The following is a 24,621-nucleotide window of genomic DNA, read 5'->3' as shown; positions in this document are numbered from 1 at the left end:
CTCCCAAGAACCCGTGGCAGTGTACATGGTTCTCTCCTCCTCCATTTTATCCTCACAACCACCCAGTGAGGCTGGCTAGACTGATGAAGTGTGACAGACTCACGGTCACTAAGTTAGTTTCATGCCTCATATTTGTACCTGGATCTTCCCCAGCACCATGACGCTTAGAGGACTGTTCAAAACAGATGGAGATCGGAGTAGAAAATACTTCGGGGTTCACCAGCAGCAGCTGCTGCTCATGATAACACACTGCTTGGTACAAGAACAGTTGGAAACAGGCTGGTAACGTGACAAACACATTGCCTGCTTATTGTTGGATATTCAGTTCAACACTACAGGGGTGAGGCTTTCAGAGCCTCTAGATAGCAACCTAGCAAGGCTGGGTACACCAAAAGGAATAGGAAGACAAAGGCAGCATGTACCCAACATGGACTGGTGGAACCTGCTCAGCCAAATCTGTTAGTTTTCAAAGACTTTCGTGCTCAGTACTTTAAATTCAAAACAAGGATATGGAACTGAGAACTTGCACACATAGGCAGGTCAAGTATTAGGGTTGTCTATGGCAAAAAGGGATTCCTAGAGTGGCTTTGGTCCATCTTCTAGAACTTGGTGGTCCATGTCACTAGGCCAGAAACATTGAGAGCAACAAAATACTAGCAGTCACTGCACCACTTTCAATGCAGTTCTGGAATGACCAACTAGAACTTCTAGAATGGTACAGAAACAGAGGAGAGGTTCCCAAGGTGACATCACACAGGCCAGTAAGAAAACAAGCTCTTATGGACTGCTGTTTTCAGCTAAACATTAGGAAGAGCTCCCTGACAGTGGAACAGGCTTCCTCGGGAAGTGGTGAGCTCTTCTTCTTTGGAGGTTTTTAATCACAGGCAAGATGGCCATCTGACAGCAATGCTGATTCTGTGAACTTAAGCAGATTGTGAGAGGGAGGGAGGGCAGGAAGGATTGTGTCAGTGTTTGGCTCTTGTGGCCCTTTCTTACATACCCAGGGTAATGCAGATCACCACTTTGGGGTCAGGAAGCAATTTTCCTCAAGGCCAGACTGGCCAGGGATCCTGGAGTTTTTTTTTTTTTTTTTTTTTGCCATCTTCTGGGCATGGAGTAGGGATCACTGGGTGTGTGGGAGGGAGGAAGTTGCGAATTTCCTGCATTGTACATGGGTTGGACTAGATTACCCTAGAGTCCCTTCCAACTCTATGATTCTAAGCAGCAGGCTTTGCCTCAGGTGATTCACTTGCCAAGATGAAGGAGTTAGATGTGGTTTTGTGCTCCATGCATTGACAGGAAAACAATTCTATGGTTGTTGCTGACTGAGAGCGACGTTACAGCTGGATAACTGTAGCTTCCTATGTGAACCAGTAAGACTACATAAGGGAAGAAACTATATCAACTTACAGAATAACTTCTTCTCTGGTGTAATGAATTCTATTTGTAATTTAAAATGCTTTCATGTTTAAAATGATTAGATTTAGTGAAATGTGCCACTTGAATAGGGTACAGATTATTGATCATGTGTCATGTGCCACAAACATAAATTTGCTTTAGGACTTACAAATACTGTGGCGGTGGCAGTTTCCTACAGCTGTGTTTCTAAGGACATTGAAAACAGTCCTTTTAACTCTCCCAGAAGGATACATTTCAAAGAGCAATTTCATAGACATAAAAGTATACAAGGTATGGAATCAGGCACCTATTCTTTATTTTACATGAATGGCCTGTCTCTTCTTGACGGAGGGGATAGCCAAGCTTTCCTGAAAGGAACCCGCGTCCTGCCAGATTTCTGATATGCAGGCCATCATTTCAGTAAAACTCAGTGATTTTCCAGAAAATACAAAATGCAGTTCTGCCTTGAGCAAAGTCATGCTGCTCATCGCTAACTCCTGTCAGCTAAAAGGTGGACTTTATTTATATCAGGAAAAAAGGACGAGATGAAATTATTAACTAACAGACAAACTTTTAAATCTTGGAACGTTTTTGTACATGGGGATCAATACATAACCATTCTTTTGGGCTTGGGGGCAAGAAAGAATGGTATTTGGGGTATGAATGAATGATAGGGGAGGAAGGAAAGAGGAATATATTTTATGTACTGGTCTGAAAATTCTCAATACTTTGTTAAGAACTCTCAGTGTTTTTCCTCCAGTCTACTAGCAAACCCCCACCCCAAAAAAATAGTATAAAAGAAAACAATTCATCATAAAAAAAATCTACCAACTGGAATGTGAACCATGAATACAGCATAGGCTGCAGAAAACCTTTTAAAAATCATCAGTACTGTCAAGGAATTCATTATTACACAAAATGGAGAAAGAGTCCAAGGAGACCCCCAGCAAAAAAAGTGTTGCAACACAGTGGTTCCCTTTAGATGTTAGGAACCCGACAACAACATGCTGCAAGCTTGCACAGTCCCCAACTCCCCCTCTGCTTTCCTGCACCTTCGTCTACTTCCTGGCTTGCTGCAATCTATTTGCCAGGATATATGAACAGGCAAACTGCATCGAAACCAGGCACAACATGCAGTACAGACTTCACAGTTCTCCCACTTGCCAAAATATTCTTAATTCCTTTTGCATGTCAGGGTCCCAGACCAGAAAGAAAAAGACAAAAACAGATACTCTCTATACTTATGCTATTCCAACCGATTCATATATTTTTATTCCAACCAATTTGTATTTTGTTAATTCATCCAATGGCTTTTGAAAATATTCTCCATTCATCAACATACACCAAGTTTAAATAATGGAACAAGAAGGGCAGACTAAAAAATTCAGAGTATTTAAATGTTCTCCTGCTTAGGGCACACATCAGCCTTACAAATATCAAACTGCTACCCAACTCTATCTGTATGCCAGCTAAACAAGAATGCACATCCACAAGACAACCAATCATAGGTATCTTACACAAAGTCCCCAGTTTCCTAGCTTCTTAAAGTGATGCTGTGACAGCGTCTTGCATCCTTTCAAAAAGGCAGTGTTCTCAGATCTGGGCTCATAATCAAACAACTAGGGCCAGGGTAGAAAACAAGCCTTTTAAAGCTGACCAAACAGAAAGCCTCCAGCTTTGCAAAGAGGTCACCAAACGAGTTTGCCAACAATCTGCTAGGCTTGGTATGCTACAGACTCAACACTCTAAGCAGAAGCTTGCAACAAACGAGCTTTGCAATATTGACTGAAGCTGGGAGCGCCTGATGCAGACAGCGACTCAAAAAAGGCAAAGCTTTGCAGTTGCTGAACTAGTGAAGAGCTGGCTATAAAAAGCATCTGGCTCCACAGCTTCAGCATTTTGATCTTGAAAAGCCTTCTCTGTAGCTCAATACTGAGGCATGGCAAGACTGGGTATTACAGAAGGTTACATCAGGGTTTAATTTCAACAATGACTCACAAAGGCTTACCCAAGAATACAGGCATGCCAAGCCTCAACCCTTGGACAGGGCGTTTTTAAGCATGCACAGAGTGCTCTTCTCTAACTGAACCTGGCCCTCACGGGGAATGGCTTCCAATTCAGACTATTAAGTTTCCAGCCAGCTCTGGCACTTCTTCTTAAAAAGTAAACCATATGAACAGCACAAACTGTGCTTTCTTAACAGACAAGGAAAAACCTTTCCCTAGCAAGAAAATAAACATCACACACTAGGATGTTGTTCTCTCTCCTTAAAGGGCTATAATTATACAAAGGCAAAGGGTGACTGGTTAAGTTAGCGGTGCATCAGAATGCTTCCTGTGGCATGATGGCTCAAAACAAACAGACAGACAGACAGGGGCATATAGTTCCTTCGGATGTACCACCAGAATCCACACTTTATTGACTTGGCTTCTACAACTGAGACACTGCTTTGAGGTTCAGGGCAGGATTCCACCATAGAGGTTTGAACACACTCCTCAGTTTCCAGGGTGACTCAGGAAATCCAGTGACCTCTGCCTGATCTGCCCAATGAGTAAGGCTGGCCTTATTCTCAGCAGCAAGAAAAAGAAAGAAAAAGAAGTGGCACAATGCAGAGGATGGGGCTGGCATGACTGGCAGTGTTCACCATAAACTTGGTATTGGGGCATAACAACAAAGGAGGATGGGGGGACATAACAACAAAGATTCCATTTTGGAGGAATGGTCTTTAATGTTACAGCAATCCACAGAAATAGTGACTTTCTTTGCTTCACAGTATCATCTAGCACTAGGGTTGCCATGAGTCGGAAGCAACTTGACAGCACTTAACACACATCTAGCACTATTTCTATCTGAGTTTTCCCATTGCCTCAGGTCATCTAGAGAGGCTCTGGTTCATGCCTCTTCCATTCTCCAGACAAAGACCCTGTGCAAAGTTAAACTGTGGAGCTCCCTTCCCCAGGATGTGGTGATAGCTGCCAACTTGGAAGGGGAGTGGACATATTCATGGCTATCCATGGCTACTGGTCAAAATAGATACTAGTCATGATGCATACCTATTGTCTCCAGGATCAGAGGAGCATGCCTATTATATTAGGTGCTGTGGAAAGCAGGTAGGATAAAGCTGCTTCAGTCGTCTTGTTTGGGGGCTTCCTAGAGGCACCTGGTTGGCCACTGTGTGAACAGACTGCTGGACTTGATGGGCCTTGGTCTGATCCAGCTTAGCTTTTCTTATGTTCTTATGTACGGTGTGGGGGAGAGCCTTTATAGAGTTGGGACCTTTTCACTGGAATGATCACCCTAAGGAAACCTGTCAAGCTGCCCCAATGGCTGCCTTCTGTTACCTTTTAAAAACTTTAAGATTACAGCTTTTATATTGAATTATATTTGAAGGTGTTTTTACTGTATGCAAGATTTGTTATTTTTCTTTAATTTATGATTATGACACACACACACACACACACACACACACACACACACAGTGTGAATCCAGGTCCCCAACCTTTTCCTGTCTGCAGGCACCTTTGGAATTCTGAAACAGAATGTTGGGTGCAACTACAAAATGGCTGCCGCGGGAAGCATAACCAGCCCAAAGTGCTGGGGATTGAGGTCATGCATAACTTTTAAAATGAACAATTTGTTTAAAAATATTTTCTTGCATACATCCAGCTTACATTCAGTCACATAGGGAAGATCTTTGTGCTGCAATGGCAGCTGCTGCTGAAACAACTTTTTAAAAATCTGTGCAACCAATGAAAACATCAATGGCCAATCAGAAGCCCAGCTGGATTAAAGCCCTACTTGGCCCCTCCCAGTTTCTTAAAACACTTTGTGGGTACCTGGAAAGTGTTTGCAGGTACACCATGGTGCCTATGGGCACAATGTTAGAGACTTAGGTGTAAATATTTTATATTGAGAAATGTTTACTGGAGACCTGGTTTAGAAACATTAATAAAGAGTGCTCCTACCTGATGAGCCCAGCAGTTTTGCCTGGTTGTGGTTTCTCTGCTTGCTTCCCTCTTTGTTTCATGTCAGCCAGTCGCTGCCGCATATTGATGGTCATCTCAGAACTCAGCCGCCAGATGAAAATACAGCTGGATGCAGGAAATACATAGTTATACCTGATTTTGGACCCAAGTACCCCAAACTTTTCCTGCCATGTCTTTCTTCAGAAGATTAGCCAGTTTCCATTTTCTCCTTGGTATCAAATCCTGGAGTCCAACTCAGCAATGTTCTCTGTCTCGATAGGATGTATTGCTTTCTTTTATTTTCTATTTTGGCTATCAATTCACAGCCAACTTATGGCGGCAGTGTAGGATTTTCAAGTCAAGAGACTTTCAGAGGTGGTTTGCAATTGCCTGCCTCTTCAGCGTGACCCTGGACTTCCTTGGTGGTCTCTCAACCAAATACCAACCACAGCAGAACCTGCTTAGCTTCCAAGATCTGATGAGATCGGGTTAGCCTGGCCTATCTAGGTCAGGGATAACCTGTGGCTTTCATGCTGGCATTGAAATGAGGAAGTTCCATTCCATACAATATCTGAATTGTCAAATAACTCAGTTTGGAAGTCCTAGGTTTTAGAAAACAATCTTTTCACGCTCCATAACACAGACTAGAAACCTTATTTTAAGGAATATGGAGAAGGGTACGCCTCAGTGGTAGTAGGCAAGGTTTGTCAATAGAAGGTCCCATGCTCAATTTCTGGCACCTTCAGTTAAAGGATCTAAAGTAGCAGGTGCTGCGAAGAGAGATTCTACCAGTGTAGAGACAATCCCAAGCTAGAAAGACTGTTTATCTGACTCATACATTCATGATAGGATAAAGCAGGCACAGCCCAGAGGAACTACTTGGAATCAAATTAATCTTCTGTTAAAATCAAAATATGAGGAATTCTACAAGGCAATGTTGTCAAAATGGTTTACATTTTCAAAAAAGTCTTCCAAAAGAGAAAACCTTTAGGGCACATTAGGATGCTTTCTTCTTTTCATTCTTAAAATTTCCAAATTTGGTTTTCTCCTTCACTCCTAGAAATGTGGGCTGTTTCAAGCAAATTGCGGTTACAGATATTTTAAACCAATAGCAATTTTGCTTACAACTAGTGCAGAGGGGACTTTAGCCTGTGGAGAATTTAGCAGCATAGTTAATCCATCTCTGTCTTTGGACTTTTCAATTTGTGTACCATACACAAGTATTAATTTTAAGATAGTCCAAAACTACTGACCTATTCAAATGGCAAAAAAGCTACATAGTGAATTTCATTTGATTACCTGTCACCTGAGACAGAGATCAAGTGTTTACAATCGTTGGTGAACATCATCCCAGTTACAATCTCTGAAAAAAATCAGAACAAGCAAAACAGTTATTGAAACATCTCATGAGTAGCACAGAAACTGTTGGAGTTACTCAGCATTACTCAATAATGCTATGGAACCCTATAAATCTAGATATCAGGGGCCTAAATGTATTTGTCCTGATGAGTTACTGTCCTGCTAGAGGGACTTACTGGAGAGGTTCATTCACATGGGTCCTTCTCATGGAACTTGCAAATGACCAAGGCTAGGACCAATGATTGCATGGAAAAGAACCAATGATCACCCCAGACACAAGGGCCTACACCTTTAAATGTTACAGTAGCGTGATGTGATATGTGTGTGTTAAGTGCCATCAAGACACTTCTGACTTATGGCAACAATACGAATTAAAGATCTCCAAAACGATCTATTGTTAACAGCCTTTCTCACATCTTGCACACTGAGGGCTGTGGCTTCCTCGATTGAGTCAAGCCATCTCATGTTGGGTCTTCCGATTTTCCTGCTGCCTTCAACTTTTCCTAGCATTATTGTCTTTTCCAGTGACTCTTGTCTTCTCATAACATAACCAAAATACGATAGCCTCAGTTTAGTCATTTTAGCTTCTAGGGAGAGTTCACGCTTGATTTGATCTAGAACCCAGTGATGTGATAAAGCTATGAAAAAGCAACTCTTAACACCGTGCTGTAACATATGAATGGCTCCTCATTTGGCATGAGATCTAGCCCCCACTGTTGAAAAACAAAACTATTTGGAACTCCTGTTAAATTAATTAAAATATAGCTTAAGTTCCAAGAGCAAAATTCCCTGTTTACATTAGTTCTAAGATACGCCTGAAATGTGTGTATGAGTATGGGGTGTGTATTTCATGTTTATCTTGCTAATTTTACAAGATGCAGAAATATTGATATTTCTATGAATATTACAATTAATAGTGCAAACAGAATTACACCCTAAGCCCACTGAAGACAATGAACGTGTTAAAGACTTGTTTATTTCTACTAAAAAATGGAAACTAAAAAATGGAAACTAATATTCACCAAAAGGTTCTGCAGTTTACCTGAGTGTCCATACATTGTGGCCACACACTCCCCTGAGTAGAAATCAAATATCGAAAGGTTCTTATCGGAGCAACTTGTTGCAATGTAGAGACCAGAGGGATCAGTTTGTACCTGAAAACCAAAAGGGAAATACTTTCATCAAATATACCTGTAGTACAGTTTCTTTACAGTTTCTTTACTTTAGAAGACTTCTGGTTAACTCTACAGATTTTACTAAGTGTGTGAAACAACCTGGGGCTTACTGAATAAGCACTATTAAATCTCACTGATTTCAAAGGGAGAGAATGAAACACGCTTAACTTTTCCATTTGGACTCCTACCTTTGATCTGGTAGTGTCCCCCATTTTGTTTCACACAGGTTAAAACATTATGCTATATGAATGCTAATCCTTTCAACTAGACAGACTTCAATTCTTTGTGCATGCATGTTATACAAGACTATCATGCATATGTTACAACACAACGTATAGGAATGTTCAAAAACTGGTGAAGAAAGTGCCCTGGGATCTTGTATGAGACAGACAATGGGACGCACACAGAGCCTTAAATATGCTACTGAGTTTTGTGATATGGGTCAGCATACAGCAGAAGTAGCGAAACTATCCAGACACAACTTTAAAAATAAAACACCAAGATTAATCCAATCTGTAGCCAAAATCCATCCCATTGTAGTGTCAGGGATTTTACATAATTAGGTATGAGCCAAGAGGAAAATGGAAGGGGTATGTGGTTGAGGGGGGTACTACAAGCACTTTATTTTGCATTTACAGCTAGGATGCCTTGATGATACAACCAATATGCATACGAATAAATGCTGCATTGCAAAGTACAAGGTCTCCAAAGATGTAAAGTGCAGATACTATTGCCCAATCAACATATTACATTCAAATATGAACACACACTGTACATAAAAACACACAAAACACACATATAAACCCACAAAAAGCATGAAATAAACAGAAAATAGGCAGTGCTGAAACTGATGGAGGCTTTACTTTGATGAGAGTGCCATCTTCACTTTGGGATCCCTTGTATAGCTTTTTCTGCTTCCCACTGCTAATGTTGAAAATCCTGAGGGGGAAAAATAGAATTTAATGTATGAGGAGTTCTTCTAAGATCCAGCTGGCCCGGCATTCAGTTTCCAGCAGTAGCCAAAACAGATGGGTCTAGGAGGCTGACAGACATGACATGTTCACAGGTATATTGCCTCTGGACATGGGGTAGGGTTGCCAGACACCAGGTAATGGCAGGCAATTGCTTGGTATGTAAGGGCACTGCCTGCTGCCCCTCATTGATTAACTGATGTCTTTACTTGCCTTCTTTGATCTATCCACAATTTGGTCGATCAGGGGCATTTCAAGGCAAGCTGGTGCGTACATGGGCCTAAGTGATCCCTAGATTGTTGGGCTGACCACTTCTGAGGATGCCTACATGTGCCAGCCTCAGGTTTTGGGTAACAGAACATCTTCCAATAAAAGCCACCAAAGTATAGTTTATTGGTGAAATTAAGTATTATATGATTTGCTTACAGGATGAGAATAGGGGAAGCATCTTGGATAACTAGTGAACCAACCTGATGTTCCGGTCCTGGCATCCAATAGCAGCATATTTCCAGTTAGGATCCACATCCATGTCATACAAAGTGGTCTTCCTAACAACATGATGCGTACGAGTAAACTGAACCCCATCTGCTTTCTAAGCACAAGAACATAAAAGCAATAAAAACCAGCCCAATGACATCTCTCACTGGTAAGAGGCAGATGAATTCTCTACAGAAACAGTTACAAGAAAGCAGCTGAAATTGAACAAACTGTGACTGAACTGCCCTACACAATTTCTGACAGTTTGGTTCTGCTACAATGCACAGCTAGTCCTATAGCCACTCCATAACAACGTTGCAAAATTTAAAAGCCAGAATGGTACAGGGCATGAATCATCTAAAGCTTTTGCTTCCACCTTCAATCTCAAAATAGCTCTACTCCATAAGTTATGTAAAAAAGGATAGTCTAATGGAACTACCTTCTGTGCAGTGCGGAAATAGATACTCTTATCTGCTCCACAGCTGATCATCCGTACCTTTCCATCATTGGCTAAAAGAAGAGAGCAACACATAAGTGCATGAACAAACAGCTATAAAACAAGCAACTACCGTATTTTTCGCTCCATAAGACGCACTTTTTTCCTCCTCAAAAGTGAGGGGAAATGTCTGTGCGTCTTATGGAGTGAATGTGCATCTTATGGACCCTAGCCCGGTCCATCTGGGAGTCCCAGAGCCGGGCGGAGGGACCCCCGCCCCTCCCGCCAGCCGGCTGGGCACGCTGGAACGACGCGAGCTGGAGTTCCATGCCCCGATGGCCAGCTGGGAGGCGGGCAGGGCGCACAGAGCTGGGCGCGTCGGGACGGCACGCTGGGAGGCCCGCACAGAGCCCGCTGGGCGGGGCGGGACGGCGCGAGCCAGCGTTCCCCGATCCGACGGCCAGCTGGGGGGATGTCTTATGGTCAGGTGCGTCTTATGGAGCGAAAAATACGGTACTCTTTAAGTTTTTTTAGGATCAGTTGTGGTGTAGCAACTACCATTAAGTTCACTATCAACCTGTTCACAAGCGTTGTTGGAAAATATAAAGAGGGTAGAAAAATGCATGCCACCCTCAGATCCTTAAAAGGAAGGTGGAGTTGTGGACTTCTCAGCTAGTTTTATAACCAACAGGGTGTCGTTCCACGGGGATGGAGCACCGAAAAGCCATTGTTGAACTTTCCCCAGGGATAAGGCAAAGCTGAAGTAAATGGCTCATTTGTTGGGGATAACCATGCATCTTAAGCATGAGTTGCAAACACACGTCAAATGGGTCAGAAAGCTTTTCATTTAAGCTTCTGCTAGAAGGCAGGACCATCTTTTTACTAGTGCCTTATAGATAAATCCATACAATGTGCACCAGAGACAAAACAAGTGTTCCAGAAGAGATACCTGAAAATAGCTTTGTGCCATCCAAGCAAGATAGCCAAACCACTCTTAATGGGTTAAAGCCAAACATAAACTGCAGTCAATTTGATGGGGAAGAGGTGAAGGGTACCTTTTCTTCAGTGCTGAGCATCAGCAGAGGAAATGCTTTGATGTGCAACTTCACACTGACCACTTGTCCTCTCTTCCTACTTTGAATACTCCAGAGGAAAAGAGGAAATGTCTTGGAGAGAGAGATCCTGAATCATATCGGGGGGGGGGGAATGGGCAGGACTTTCAGTATTTGTAATAAGTTGCATCCAAGCAACTCAATCACAGAAATCAACTAGGGAACGTGGCAGTTCGAACTGTTACTCAAAGTGAAACAAGCAGCGGATGTAGGACTGTTAGACTGGTACTGACAAAGACAGATGTATTCCATTACCTGCAAATCTGACTGCTGTGATGGAAGATGAATGCTCATCCAGGGTCTGCTGGAGACTGTAGTCCTTCCCTGCATCCAAAACATGGATCAGCCTGTCCCGACTGGCTGATGCTAGAAGCTTTAACCCTGTCACATAAGAAAAAGTGATGATTCCTCCACTCCCACACTCAAAGCTTTCTCTCAAGCTGAATGTCAAAAGGAATCCAATGCACGTTAGCACAGTGAAGCTGAGCACACAGGAAAAGCTTCTACCACGTTTCCCTGTGCAACTTTAAATAAAAAGGCTAATGATGAATGATTAGTGAATGACTGAGGCTTAGAGTCCCTCGGCATCTTCTGTGTTTTAGTGTTGTATGGTGTCTGTAGGAGTGCTAGAGGAATATAGCTTAATTAAGTGGTCATAGCTGGTGCCTCTTGAGACACAAACAGATAAACAAACCTCTACCCATTGTTACTTGATAAAGATGAGAAGGATACCTTATTGCTAAACCAAGAGCTGGATGCATAGAAAATAAATCAAAAAGACATCGGCAATCGAAACAGCTAATAGTCTTCCAGGGACTATTTTTCTGTAGAAGTAAGGAATTGGGATAGGAGAGGGGACAGAGGAAGTTGGCCTGGAGGCGTTCACATCTCCAAAGCATCAGAGGCTAAATTGAAAAGCTTGATAGTCTCTCTGTAGGAGAAACATCACCAGCCCCACCCCCCCTGGACCTGCTGTCAACAACAACAACACCTAACCCAGAAAGTTGGAAAGGAAAAGTTTCATAACGCATTTCCTATTTAGGATGTTATGGAATACTGTGGACAAAAATCCCAAAACTATATCTCATGGAGACCTTTTCCATTATCTTGCTGGCCTCAGTCAGACAGTAATCGCTTCTGCTGTGTTTTACCATTTTTCTGAAAAAATGCTTTTCTGCTCCATAAGCAATCTTCTCTTACACTGTAATGACTGAGGCCTAGTACAGTTACCATAAGCAGGTGAACAGTGGCCTAACACCATCTCACCTGTCTCCGGTTTGGAGTACTCAAGGCAGAGGATTTCAGAATCATGGGCTTCCACCTTCAGCATCTCTTTCAGGGACTTTAGCTCATAGATCCTGAAACAGGACATAGAGGCAGAAAGTCAGAATGGGTCTTTTCATTGCTACTGGAAGAGGCCAGGGCCTCCCCACGAATCCAAATGCTTACCTGAGAGTGCCTATTCTATCACCTGAGGCCAGGTGCTCCCCAGTGGGACTCACACACACTGTGCGAATCCCCACTTTTGTGTCCTGAGCCTCCATGCCAGCCTTGTCTGCACCTCCACCGGTATTGTACTCTGTGTCCAAAAGGGCCTGAGTGTTTCCATCTACGTAGATAATTTTCATTAGGTCCTGAGGACAGAAAAACAACAAGAAGCCCGTATGAATAAACCAGACGAAAGCAACGATGATCAGGACAAGACAGGATTAATGGCTAGTATATGCTCCTTTAACAACAGCAAAGGCAATAGCATGTGCTGATTTGCTACTGGTCTGACCAAAGCTGCTACTTAAGGCAAGGCAAAAAAAAACAAAAAAAAACAAAGGTAGAATGATGATCGAAAATAGCTTTAAGCTACCACCATTAGATACTAACATTTCTTGGCCCTCAGGTACAGGTTATAAAGCTTAAAAAAAGACACGAGGATGCTGGGGGAGCTCTTATCAATTTTGTTACAATGCGGGTAGTTTCAAATTATGCTAAGTTGCTGGGAAAGGATTTGGATTGCTGAGATGGACACAGAGGCTGTAGAGCAAAGCGGAAGAGTTGTCAGAGATCAGAAAGACATTTAGGAATTACCAATAGCTCTTTTGGGACTACTACATACAGCCACATTTCTGACTTTAGCATAGTATGAAATTCCTTTCCTTCAAATTCATTTTTATCTGAAATATTAAGAACATGAACCAAAAAGAGTTTACTTTAATTCCACAATTTTACAGTGCAAATGAAACATTTTTTACTCTTCACCAACAGCTGGCTGCATTACAGGGTGAAATGGAGTGGTGGGGGGAGAGAAGCAAGTAAGTAATTTTCAGTGCTCATGCAGCCAGTTCTGTGAGAACCCTAGAACAACCACCCAGTTTAACCTCCTCTGCAAGAATGCACCAGAGGAACCTAACTTTATGTAACTTGGGTATAAACTTTATGCCACTTATACACAGGCAGCCAGTAAATCAAATAAAGAATCATTTGCACCAAGAATAAGTACAGTGGAAATAACAAGAACATGCCCTCAAACTTGCTTCTCAAACATGCACATGCAAGTAGAGAGAGCCAAGTAATCACTGACTGCCCATTATTTTTTAAAGCCAAACCAAAAGTATATCCTGGCTGGCTGAAGTAGTGTTTGGTTACATGTTCAGCCACTTTGTAAGGGGGGGAGGCCTGCTTTTTGCATTTAAAGTAGACAGCAAAAGGAAATTTAAAAAAATCAGAAGTAAAAACATATGGAGACTAAATTGGAGACCATTTTCCTTAATGTCTGAAGCATTGCTGAGCTGTTTCACTAATATGGGCAAATTAAAAGCCTACAATGCCTAGCAAACACATCATATTGTAATACTAACTCAGCATTCCTTTCACATTAAACAGCAACATGTGAGGCATTTCATTCCCAAAGATTAATCAATTTTATTAATGTTTTAGTCACAGTCTCACAGACCTTAACAATGTTCAGATTAAAACCATACAAAATGTATAACCCACAACACCCAGAGTTACATGAATAAAATTTTTAAAATGTTACAGACAGCCACATATATACATATTGATTACTGAATTGAATGTTATAGTTCTCCTAAATTGTTCTTTCTGTGTCATCTTCGGGGTCTAATTTTCAACAAATTTCTTCCTTAGCTTAGAAGCTAACGTGGTATAAAAGGCCACACTAAGCATGATCTTTGAATTAACGTCTGCCATTAAAAATCTAACTCGGCCCTCAACTGTGTCTAAAACATCTGGGATATGCTGGGTTAATTTAAAACGAATGTAAAATGGGCAACTAAACAAAATATGTGGGAGATCCTCTATTGAACCTGAGGAGCAGGGACATAGCCTTAGGTTATGAGGAATTTTTTTATATCTACCATGGGTGAATGCTGAAGGCATCGTTTGGAATCGTGCCGTAGTAAATGCTCTCCTTAACCCTGGGTCCGAAAGTTCCGTTAAATAATCTGAAAAGAACTTAATCGATTTGAATAACGGATACCATGGGGAGAACTTGGACTTTTGAATTAGGCACATATCATTATCAGTTTCTTTGTCAGCAATTCATTTTTTTATATCTTTTGGGTCCCATGTGTTTAAGATTTCTAGCAAAGGCAAATTATACAATTGTAGGATGGGTATAAGGACTTTATCCCAATGATTTTCCTTTGAATAGAGCATATAGCTGTAATACACCAATTTTGAGTTAGTCGATTTTCTCAGTTTTTAGGTAGAAAAGTAAAATTCTTAAATGGGCTCTCATGGCAACTGACGGCAAGCCTGCCTCCACTCTAAGGAATGCTGCAGGCACCTCTTGGGGCAAACCCAAGATCTTTCTAATTTTGTGGGGAAAGTAATACCGCAGTTGTTATATGGAATTGAGATCTGGGGGCAAAAACCGAAAATATTGCATGATTTGGAGAAAATTCAAAATAGTTTTATTAGGACCTAACAAAAGCTTTAATTGCTGGGGCAACCATACAGCCTCCTCTGGAATAGTAGAATTTTAAAATGGCACTCATAGTTCAAAGTGCTGACAGAATAGCAGATTTACGTTGCATTTGCCATGACAATGTGGGTTGGAAAATTATGCCTAAGTATTTAAAAAACTGGTCCTGTTCTACTTTTTGGTTTGCTATTGTCCAACTGTGAACAATCCTATGATTGCCAAAAACAACTATTTTAGTTTTGTTGTAGTTAATCTTTAGGGATTCCCTGTTGCAGTATTCAACCAGTGTTTTCAGTCTTTCCTTTAGCCCAGTTTTCGTGAGGGCCAAAATAGCCATATCATCGGCATATAATAAGGTGGTTATTTTCCTTCCAGCCAAAACAGGGGAGAAATGAATGCATTCATCTTTTGTACTATATCATTAATATAAAAATTGAAGAGGAGAGGAGCTAGCAGGCAACCCTGTTTCACTCCTTTTGTTAGGGGAATCGATTCCGTTAAACTTCCAGTTCGTTCCACTCTGACTCTAGCTGTGAGGTCTGTATGCAATTCCCTTATCAATCTAAAAAGTCTCTGGTCAATAGAGGTATCCGCCAACGTCTGCCAAAGCCTATTTCGGTCGATTGAATCGAAAGCTGAGGACAGGTCAACAAAGGCTACAAAAAGTTGGCATTTTAATTTGACCGAGTATTTCTCAATCAGGGCTTTAAGAACTAGTCAATGATCAATTGTGCTATGTTCCTTACGGAAATCGGTTTGTTCCTGGTTAAGGAGGTTTACCTGGTCTGCCCAATCTACCAATTTATTTAACAGGTGGAGAGTATATAGCTTAGAGGCAACATCTAAGAGGCTGATAGGTCGATAATTGGCAGGGTGTGAACCCCTTCTTAAAGATAGGGATGATGATGCTTTGTTTCCATCTGGCTGGTATCACACATAGATTGTTAATTGTTGTAAACAGAGCTGCTAACACTGAAGCCCACCAATGGATATTCGATTTAAATAATTCTGGAGGGATATAATCTTCTCCCGGGGCTTTCCCCCCAACTAGCCCCTTGATCAACTGGACACATTCCCAAAGATGTTCTTACATTGCTTAAAATGTTCCGATGCAGAGTGGCCCCGTGAATGTTCGAGCTCTCCGTGTTCCAGAGGCGGATGGTATTATCCGAGGAACACGTAATGAAAGAGTTTGGGGGTAAGCAAGACTGATTGCTATCCTTCACCTCAGGGTACACCTGCAAGTAGATAACAAAAACAAGTCAAAGATAGCCTGCATCCTAAGACAGTAACAGTCACCTCCAAAAGCAGAGCTGCCTTTTCAGATGCAGAAAGGTGGCAATTCATTTGCATAAGAATTCCCATCAGGCCAAAGATCAGGGCGGGGAAAGACTAACAGGGCTCCTGTACCTTTTATTATTGTTACAAATCTGACACTGCAGCCTTTCCAAGCAAGTCAACAGCTAATGGCCATAATTACTTCTTCTACATAAAGATGCATAATCACAGTCATCTTTTGAAATGGGTCACCCTAGCCAATTTAAATGAAATGGCCCAGTGGGAAATTTTTGGGGGTAATCGGTTCTTTAAATGAGAACCTTGCTGTTTGCATAACACTCCTAGTGCTCTTTTCCACTGTGAGTAGAAAGAAATTCCATGAGACTTTTAAACATTCTTACATGTCCTGCGCCAGCAGAAGGCAGCACTCAACTGACTACTGCTGTGATCTTTTGTTAGGTTGGTGTAACTGCTGCTCATAAAAGGACGCTTTAAAAGCCTACCTAGTTCTCTTTGTTTCTTTTCTGACTAACCAGGAATAGAAAGCTTCTGGGATCACAGAGAGGCAGGCTAGTCACATACACACCAACCAAATAAAAAAGAGGTAAAGGAAGACCTCAGAATGTCAGAAAAGCAAAGGTAAGTACCAGAGGTCAACAACAAGGATTCAAAGAAAAAGAATTTTACAAAAATTGTGTATGAAATTTATGAAACATAAAATACAAGAATAATTAAATTTGTGTCACAATATGACAGACAATTCCTCAGTACATCAGTATCTAATGTGTGAAAATACTGAGCAATTATTTATAAAGTCACACATCAAAAAATGCATTCACAGTAAGTGATGATTCAGTAGCTTTATTCTTCAGCAGGTTTATTCATACACATATACAAACCAAGGAGACAGAGTAGTGGTCTAATGCTTAAAAGATAGCTGTAAGAAAACAGCCATTTCAGAAAAGGGCACAAGCAACATGTCCCGCCTTGCAGGGAGCTGGCCACCTTCATGTTTGAAGTGGCTTTTTGAACTGACCACTCTCCTGTGTGGAGTCAAGGTTCATACCGGCAGATCACTGATAAAAACTGCATGGCCTTTGTAAGTAAAGGAGAGGCAAAAGGCTTGGTCCTTAGTATTAGCCTGTACACTGTTCTCAATTATTTTAACATAAAGATCTTTCCCCTCTCCCTACCCCTCCAATTAGCCTCTACTCCTAGAATTTCAGTGAGTCATTACTATAATAAACAAAACATTGCTCCCTCCTGCAATCAGAAGCCACATATGTGAGCCCAGAGGGGATGAAAATTGGTTTGGAATTCATGCCATAAGGAGAACTGAATTTTTAAAATCCTTAGGTTTGTAACACATCAACAATATGACCTCTCTCTTTGAACTTCTGCTCCCCCATTCCTAACTTTCCCAGTTTTACTTACCTCAACGTTCCAAACACACAAGGAGTGGTATAAAGCAGAATAAACCTTGCCAACTTTCTTGGGGTCCTTGACATCCCATACGTACAAGCTGTGATCATTGTAAACACATGATAGCCACTGGTTGTTGGAGTCAAAGGTCAAGGCGATGGTATCTGGATACTTGGCATCAGTCATATTGGAGAACAACCGGCTATAAAAAGAACATGCATATATGTGTTTATGAAATATATATATAACACAGAAAGCTTTCCCAAAAAAATCTACAGAAGTTACACACCCACAGACATGTTTACTAGCCTGCCTACTCAGACGTAACCATGTTTATTAAGTATTTTTATCCCACCGGTCAACTAAAAAACTGGTTCTCAGCAGCTAATAATATATTAAACACAATTAAAATCCTAGTAAAAATATTAAAATTGGGGTGGGTGGGTTGTGGAACACCAACTGTAAGAAAAATACAATTTTCCCCCTCCCTGACTTGAGAAAAACCTCTTTGCCTTGTCACCTGGAATACCACATTTCCCTTAGCTGCACATACAAGTGGCTATTTATGTCTATACCTATGTCTATGTCAATACATCTTTATTCCCCTGTTATTCCTCTCTTCCCTTCCTTCAGTCTGTTGGCAAACCACCATACGTGAAGAGTTCCTCAGGGCATCTTTTTTTGCTTATGTAACTTTGTGAAGCGCTCTCGTTATATTGCCACTCTCCTGTTTACAAAGTTGGTCCCCAGCATTTTTATATGCACAGCCTAAAATGAGTTGGGAAACAGCAGATCAGGAAGAATCCTCCTGTGAACTAGGTGAGCTTTTTAGGTAAGTAGGAAAATTGTGGAGGGGGGTGGGTTAAATGAAACTCACAACCCCCCTCCCACCCTCCGATAAGACCAAGAGCTATTTGTGCTGCTCTCATGCTGCCAGAGAGGATTCCCATGGGGGACAAAAGTTGGGTATAAATGAAGTAAGTGAGAAAATAAAATAGTCACTGCAGGGAGCACTATAAAGACAAACGTACATAGCAGTCTACGGTTGGCTTCCCATCAGTCTAGGACCCAAACAGTGGAAGACAAGGCACACATCCTCTGAGCACCCGCTCACGGCTTAAAGATCACAGGGAAGAACTGTATGGGCTGAGGCTAAGCAACAACAGTCTCACTCGGTTTTCTCAAGGGTAAGAAGAGCCCACCAGATGGCAGCCAAACATTTTCATATGAGTGTTGGGGGGGACTATGCCCCTGTCTGCCTGTACTGCTTTCCACAGTGATAATGTTCTTTGGCAGCATAAGGTAACACATATAAGCATAAGGTAACACATATATGCTTGATCCCTGTAGGGTTTTTTTAAAGGAGGGGGAGGATCTGCTTTTTAGTTTGTTTGTTTTTTAAAAACCCACAATTTCCATCTTAAAGAAAGGGGAAAGGATTAGCTGTTAAGGAAGTGTACCCTCACAAGTGCCCTCATTAGAGTCCACCACTTGCAACCACTATACCACGCTGGCTCTCCCAGCACCCACACATCTAGATCAGCAACTAAAATGCATATGTAAGCTTTTAAAACTATTTATTTATTATTAAAAAGTGTGCTACATGTCTTCACCAGCGTAGAGAGTTCTAGTCTGAACCTATTGTCTCCCTTGCCTTTCAATAAACATTATTTGTTTAAGTGTGTTCAGGTTTTGTGACCACTAACCTGGCCCTTTTAAGGATAAAATGGTTACACATAGAATAATGGAAGAGCAAAAAAAAGATTAAAAGATTATACTGAAAGTCTTCACAATGCCAGGTGCGATCCTAAGCAGCATTACACCCTTTTAAATCCATTAAGGTCAATGAACATAGAAAATGTCCAACTCAGTACAAACTTGCACTGCAAAGAAAGCATTCATTTGGCACAGTTTTTATCCTGCCCTTCCTCCAAGGAAAGCAGCAAGAAAGCAAAGATTGTACTGAAAGCCAAGTTATTAATAAGGCCATGGGCTGTGAAAAAGACATGCACCCCACATGCACCAAACAATTTTCACATTGTATCATTTAAACACTGTTTTGAAGGATGATAATTTTATTAATTTTGTTTGGAGACCAATGATACAATAAACATAATAACATCAACTCCTTGCACACTGTATTGTAGTCAGACTTGTGGATATGGTAGAGAGGATTAGGCAATCATCTAGAACGGCCAGCTGGATGCCTCTGCTCTTAGGGGGAGCCTCCACATAACTCATGGGGCTTCCATACTTTCCCCCTTTTGAACAAGATTTAAAAAAAAACTCACTTTGTTCTGGCTCAGAGGAGGAGCTGCGAGGGGGTGGGCTGCATTCATGTGGACATTCCTCCACAGCCATTCTGGGAAGAGGGACAGAGCGAAGCGCTGCCTTCAAAATGGCAGATCTGGGATTTGTGTCACCTTATCGCATGAGTTGTTCTAATGACACCTGTGCATTTTTGACTTCCTTTAAAGCGGGGGAATCAGTACATGCAGCTATCACTCTTCTTGGCTCACAAACCTCATACTTAAGAACCACATGATTTTGCCGCATGGGGGGAGAAATGACAAACACAGCACTAGCAGACGTTTTTACAAGGGCTGGCATTTTCTTTATCAAGTGCTCCTTAAAGCCTCACATTGTCAAAGTGTAACACATAAATCCCATGTGTAATGTTTAGCTGTCCATTTTAAACCTTCCTGATTTTGTGAGGCCAATGCAATTCTCCTTAAACACTTATTCTGCCTTTCCAATAAAAGCTTGGCTAAGGAAGATTAGAATAAAACAAAAATCTCAGTCCAGAGGAACTAAATTCACATTCCCCAAAGGACAGCATGCATGGTCATTGCTTTTTTTTAAAGATATAGCTTCAAGGGTGAAAATTCACATTTAAAAGTCCTTTCAGATTTAGGAGGTGATAAGCTTAAATGGCACACACTACCCCTGTGCATGTGTAAGTATTTATTTTTCATTCTGTGGGACAAGATGGCAGCAACAGGCTTCAAAACCTTTATTGAAAAGCTGCCAGAAACAAAAACCAAGAAGCTGTGTGCAAACAGGTGAAAACAAGAAGCTAAATCAGACATGCATGGAATGTTCTGTTTTAATTAAATGCCTATTTATCAGGAAAATGCTATGGAAGGGCAACAAGAAGTGTTCCCATTATGAGTACATCCATGCATAGTCCTAGACTCCTTTGGGTCTGCAAGCAAAGAGAGGAACAGGCTCTTCTATTTCCTACTAGGAAGGTGAGCAAGGAGCATTTTACGCAGGGTTTCCCAAATGCCTAACGTGAAAGACTCCAACAGAATTTCTTTCTACCCATTTTGAGTTCCCAAAGGTAAACTTTAAAAGAAACAGCTTTGGGGAAAAGGCAAGGAGACACAAATTTGTAAATCAAGGGACTTGTCCATATTAGTGTATGAAGCCAATTATAGCCAGGCAACTGGCCCCATTTGGCCCAGTGTCATCTACTGTAATGCGCAGCAGCTCTTCAAGAACTGAAATGGAGCTATCAAGCACTGAACCTGGGATTTTCTATGGAAAAAAATACATACTTTCTATCTATCAGCTATGGGCTCTCTTCAGATGTATTACCATTAAAAGAGGATGAACTACAATCGAGGGCCCAACATAGAAACTACAATCGAGGGCTCCTATAATTTTAAGCCTACTACATGGTAAGCACTGTTATAGATCTAGTCATGAAGAAGTGGTACTATATTTTCCCCCTTTCCTACCTGGCTTCAGTGACGCAGGCGATATCCGTTCCCAGGAAATGAGGTTTAGGGAGCGTAGTCACAAAATGAAGGTTCGAAGGGTTAAAAATCCGCACTGTGCCATCAGCACAGCCACAGAAGATGTAGTCATGGCTCACAGAGATGCAGTTTGCCACAGTAGTCTAAGGACACAAGACACCAGTGTGAGCAGCGTTCTTCCCAAAGCCACCACAGAAAGTATGACAAGACACAAGGATATCAATAGTCAAGGAAAGGGGGGGGGGGGAAGAAACAAGGCAGAATTAGTGAAGGGAAATGAGATGAAGCCACCTGATGCAAATAAGCATCCTTTCCTAAGCTGTCTTCTTTCAAAAACAGCCTCCTACAGATCCTAGGATAACTAATCTGATACCTTATTGGGGAAGTGTTCAGCATTAGAGTTAGGAAGCTAACTCTGTATGGAAATCACCCACAGGCTTCCTGATTTAGACTACACCTTATTCCACTATTGCTTTTTTATCACACTGCAATTTGAACAATCGCAAACAATGATGACAAACGAGAAGCACGATGGGCAAGTGGAGTGCTGGTGGCAATGAGTTCATTCTGACTTACTGTGAAGCTGTCTGTGTTCTAAGTGAAAGAGAAAAGGCGATTTTAGTGCAGAAAAGAAGAAAGGAACAAGGAGAGAGAGAGACAGAGATTAAATCTGGAGAGTGAGTTAAGATTTAGAAACCCAAAGCCTTGTGTTCACCATTTGCAAACAAAAAACGTTTTTACAATGTTACATAGTTAAGCAGAACATTGTTTCTACACAGCATAGATCTGGGGGTGGGGGGGAACCACACTACTACTAGGGAGGAAGCACAAGGAACCCCTGCCCAATTTAGTTGGTTCATGTTGAAGCTCATCTGCAAAAGTAAGCAAATCACAATTTTCCAGTCTCAGTTTACCCATCTATAACACAGTACTAAATCATGACTGAACTGCAAGACTATAAAAGCCACTACAATTAACAGTGCTTAAAAAGAAAAATGACTAGTTTTTATTTACAGCCCACATAATACACAGAGCTACTAATATTACTATTTCAGTCAATGAACATTAGAGTTTCCCATACTGGACCACTACCTGCCCCAGTGATGGAAGATTCAGAGGGCTGAAATGACTTTCCAAGGAAAACCATTACCCAGATGCTTCTTCTAAAAGATTCCATTTCTCCTCTTGATCGAGGAACTCAGACCCAGACTACATTTAACAGCAACAGACCCAGACTTTTAAACTTACTGCTTGTACTACTCATACATACAGTGCTGGCTTGGCTGATTTCAGATTGTTAGTGTTGCTTTTAGCTGCTGTTTTATGGGATTTTACGGCTGGCTTTATTTATTTTAGCTCTATGTGATTTTAGATAATTTTATGACTGCTTTCTATTATATTACAGCTGTTCAGACTGCTTTATTCTGAACTTTTATTGTTTCTTTGCCATGGTAGAAGCCTCAAGAACAATTTTGGGTTAATAGTGTGAAGTATACATTTCTAAATGAAATAAATGCAGGTATATGTAAAGCGGGAGGGAAGGCAGCATGGAATAGCCCGATCTCATCAGATCTTGGAAGCAGGGTCATCCCTGGTTGCCATTTGGATGGGAGATCACCAAGGAATACCAGGAATTGCTTGAGCAGAGGAAGGCAATGGCAAAGCAGCTCTGAAAAGTCTCTTGCTTTGAAAACTCCATAAGGGGTCATCATAAGTCAGCTGCAACTTGACTGCACTTTATACACACACACACACATATATATAAAGCAGAGACTAGGAATTCTATGTTTAAGGAACAAAGGGGAATGCATATGGGGGTGTGGGTGCACGCTTTTAGCGTTCCCTTCCTTTCACAACTCCTCCCCACAACTGTGTTCCTCCTAGCCAAGCTTAGTCCAGGATTAGAGTTTAGCAAATAGAAATGTTCCAGAAAACAGACTGCAGGTGAGGGAGAAGACAGTGCGCCCCATCCACACGTCCCTTTACAATCACACTGACCCATTCTACATATGAACAGTTATCAAATAAAATCACTGACAGTAGTTTTTGGGCTTGGTGCATCCCTGACCCCCTTTTTCCTGTGCACAAATATTTAAGGGCTACAGATCCAGAACTTACTCTCAGCTCCACCCACTTGTCCAGCAGCCTTTTCTCATTGAATTCACAAAGGAGACCTGAGGAAGTGATACAGAAGGTGCTGTCAGCTTTCTTGCCCCTGCCACACGCCACATCCGTAAAGAAGTTGTTCCTCAGTTCCCCGAGCAAACCGGAGCGCCCAAGCAAAGGAACCGTGGCGTTCACCTGGGGGGAGGGGGGAAGGAGAGAACATGTCAAGGTGGTTGGTGTGCTAGTAGGCATAAACAGTGTGAAAAATTACACTCACACGCACACACAAGGAAATTTGAACAATAATCGGTATGCAAAAAAGCATTTTCTTTCTTCATGGTCAGGATTATCACGAACACTTCAAACTCTTGAAAAATGCCAAGCAATCACTATGGGCATAAAGCAAAAGCCTCCCAATGTCTTCTCTCTCTCTCAATTGTTCCTACCCACCACCTGGCACTTCTCCTGCCTCTCACCTTGGAGGTTTTGCTGTCATCTAGGTACCAGAATTTGATGTGCCTGTTTCCAGCGGTGACAAAGTAGCTGCAGTCCTCAGAGAATGAAACTGCTGTCACTTTGCTTGAGACCTTATTTGCTGCCACAACTATGTTTTTCTGGAAAGAAGGCATTCAAGCTAGTCAAATCTCTTATATTTCATATGCAAATATTCATGACAACTGACAATCAGAGTCATAACCCATATTGTGCAAAATAGGGTGGGGGGCTAATGGAGAAATTTCTGGCCTTACATTGTTTCCAGGATATCACTCATTAGGTTAGAGATTTTCACAATCCTTAGTTTTAAAAGACATCAAATGCATCAAAAAATGCATGCAGACAGCAAAAATTACAATGCAAATGTTTTTCAGTAAAGATGCACATCTTCCAAACTCTCATTATATTAGACAAAATGACAACTGGGGGGGGGGAGATATGATAGAGGTTTATAAAATTATACATAGTGTGGAAAAAATAGATAAAGGGAATTTCCTCCCTCCCCCATAATCCTCTGGTGGAAGCCTTTTTTCCTTTCATGAAGGAAAGCTTGGTGGAGTCATAGGATCTAACCCCATGTTGCTTATTAAATCAGTACTCCCCATGAATGTCCAGCTGCGTTGGTGATGTATTTGTACAACCTCCTTGATTTGGCAGGGAAGAATCATACATATCGATTTTATACATAAGTAGCCATTCCCATGGGGTGTCCACATCAAGTTACCA

General features: G+C 41.5%; 1 protein-coding gene across 1 annotated transcript in view; it reads right to left on the bottom strand.

Annotated features, from left to right (window-relative positions):
- Positions 1–24,621, bottom strand: part of MAPKBP1 (mitogen-activated protein kinase binding protein 1) — a 119,695-nt gene that overhangs the window by 21,897 nt on the left and 73,177 nt on the right. The window contains exons 6-19 of the mRNA XM_056851332.1: positions 23,877–24,014; positions 23,413–23,595; positions 21,277–21,437; positions 17,546–17,735; positions 15,925–16,071; positions 12,343–12,527; positions 12,160–12,251; positions 11,149–11,274; positions 9,785–9,855; positions 9,339–9,460; positions 8,761–8,836; positions 7,765–7,876; positions 6,663–6,726; positions 5,364–5,489 (exon numbers count right to left, since the gene is read on the bottom strand). Of these exons, the coding sequence (XP_056707310.1) occupies positions 5,364–5,489; positions 6,663–6,726; positions 7,765–7,876; positions 8,761–8,836; positions 9,339–9,460; positions 9,785–9,855; positions 11,149–11,274; positions 12,160–12,251; positions 12,343–12,527; positions 15,925–16,071; positions 17,546–17,735; positions 21,277–21,437; positions 23,413–23,595; positions 23,877–24,014 (1,793 nt within the window). The remainder of the gene's footprint in view (positions 1–5,363; positions 5,490–6,662; positions 6,727–7,764; positions 7,877–8,760; positions 8,837–9,338; positions 9,461–9,784; positions 9,856–11,148; positions 11,275–12,159; positions 12,252–12,342; positions 12,528–15,924; positions 16,072–17,545; positions 17,736–21,276; positions 21,438–23,412; positions 23,596–23,876; positions 24,015–24,621) is intronic.

Source organism: Euleptes europaea, chromosome 6, assembly GCF_029931775.1.
Source record: "Euleptes europaea isolate rEulEur1 chromosome 6, rEulEur1.hap1, whole genome shotgun sequence".
NCBI classification, from domain to species: Eukaryota; Metazoa; Chordata; class Lepidosauria; order Squamata; family Sphaerodactylidae; genus Euleptes; species Euleptes europaea.
The sequence above is the reverse complement of the archived record's forward strand: the minus strand, read 5'-3'. Positions and strand labels throughout refer to the sequence as shown.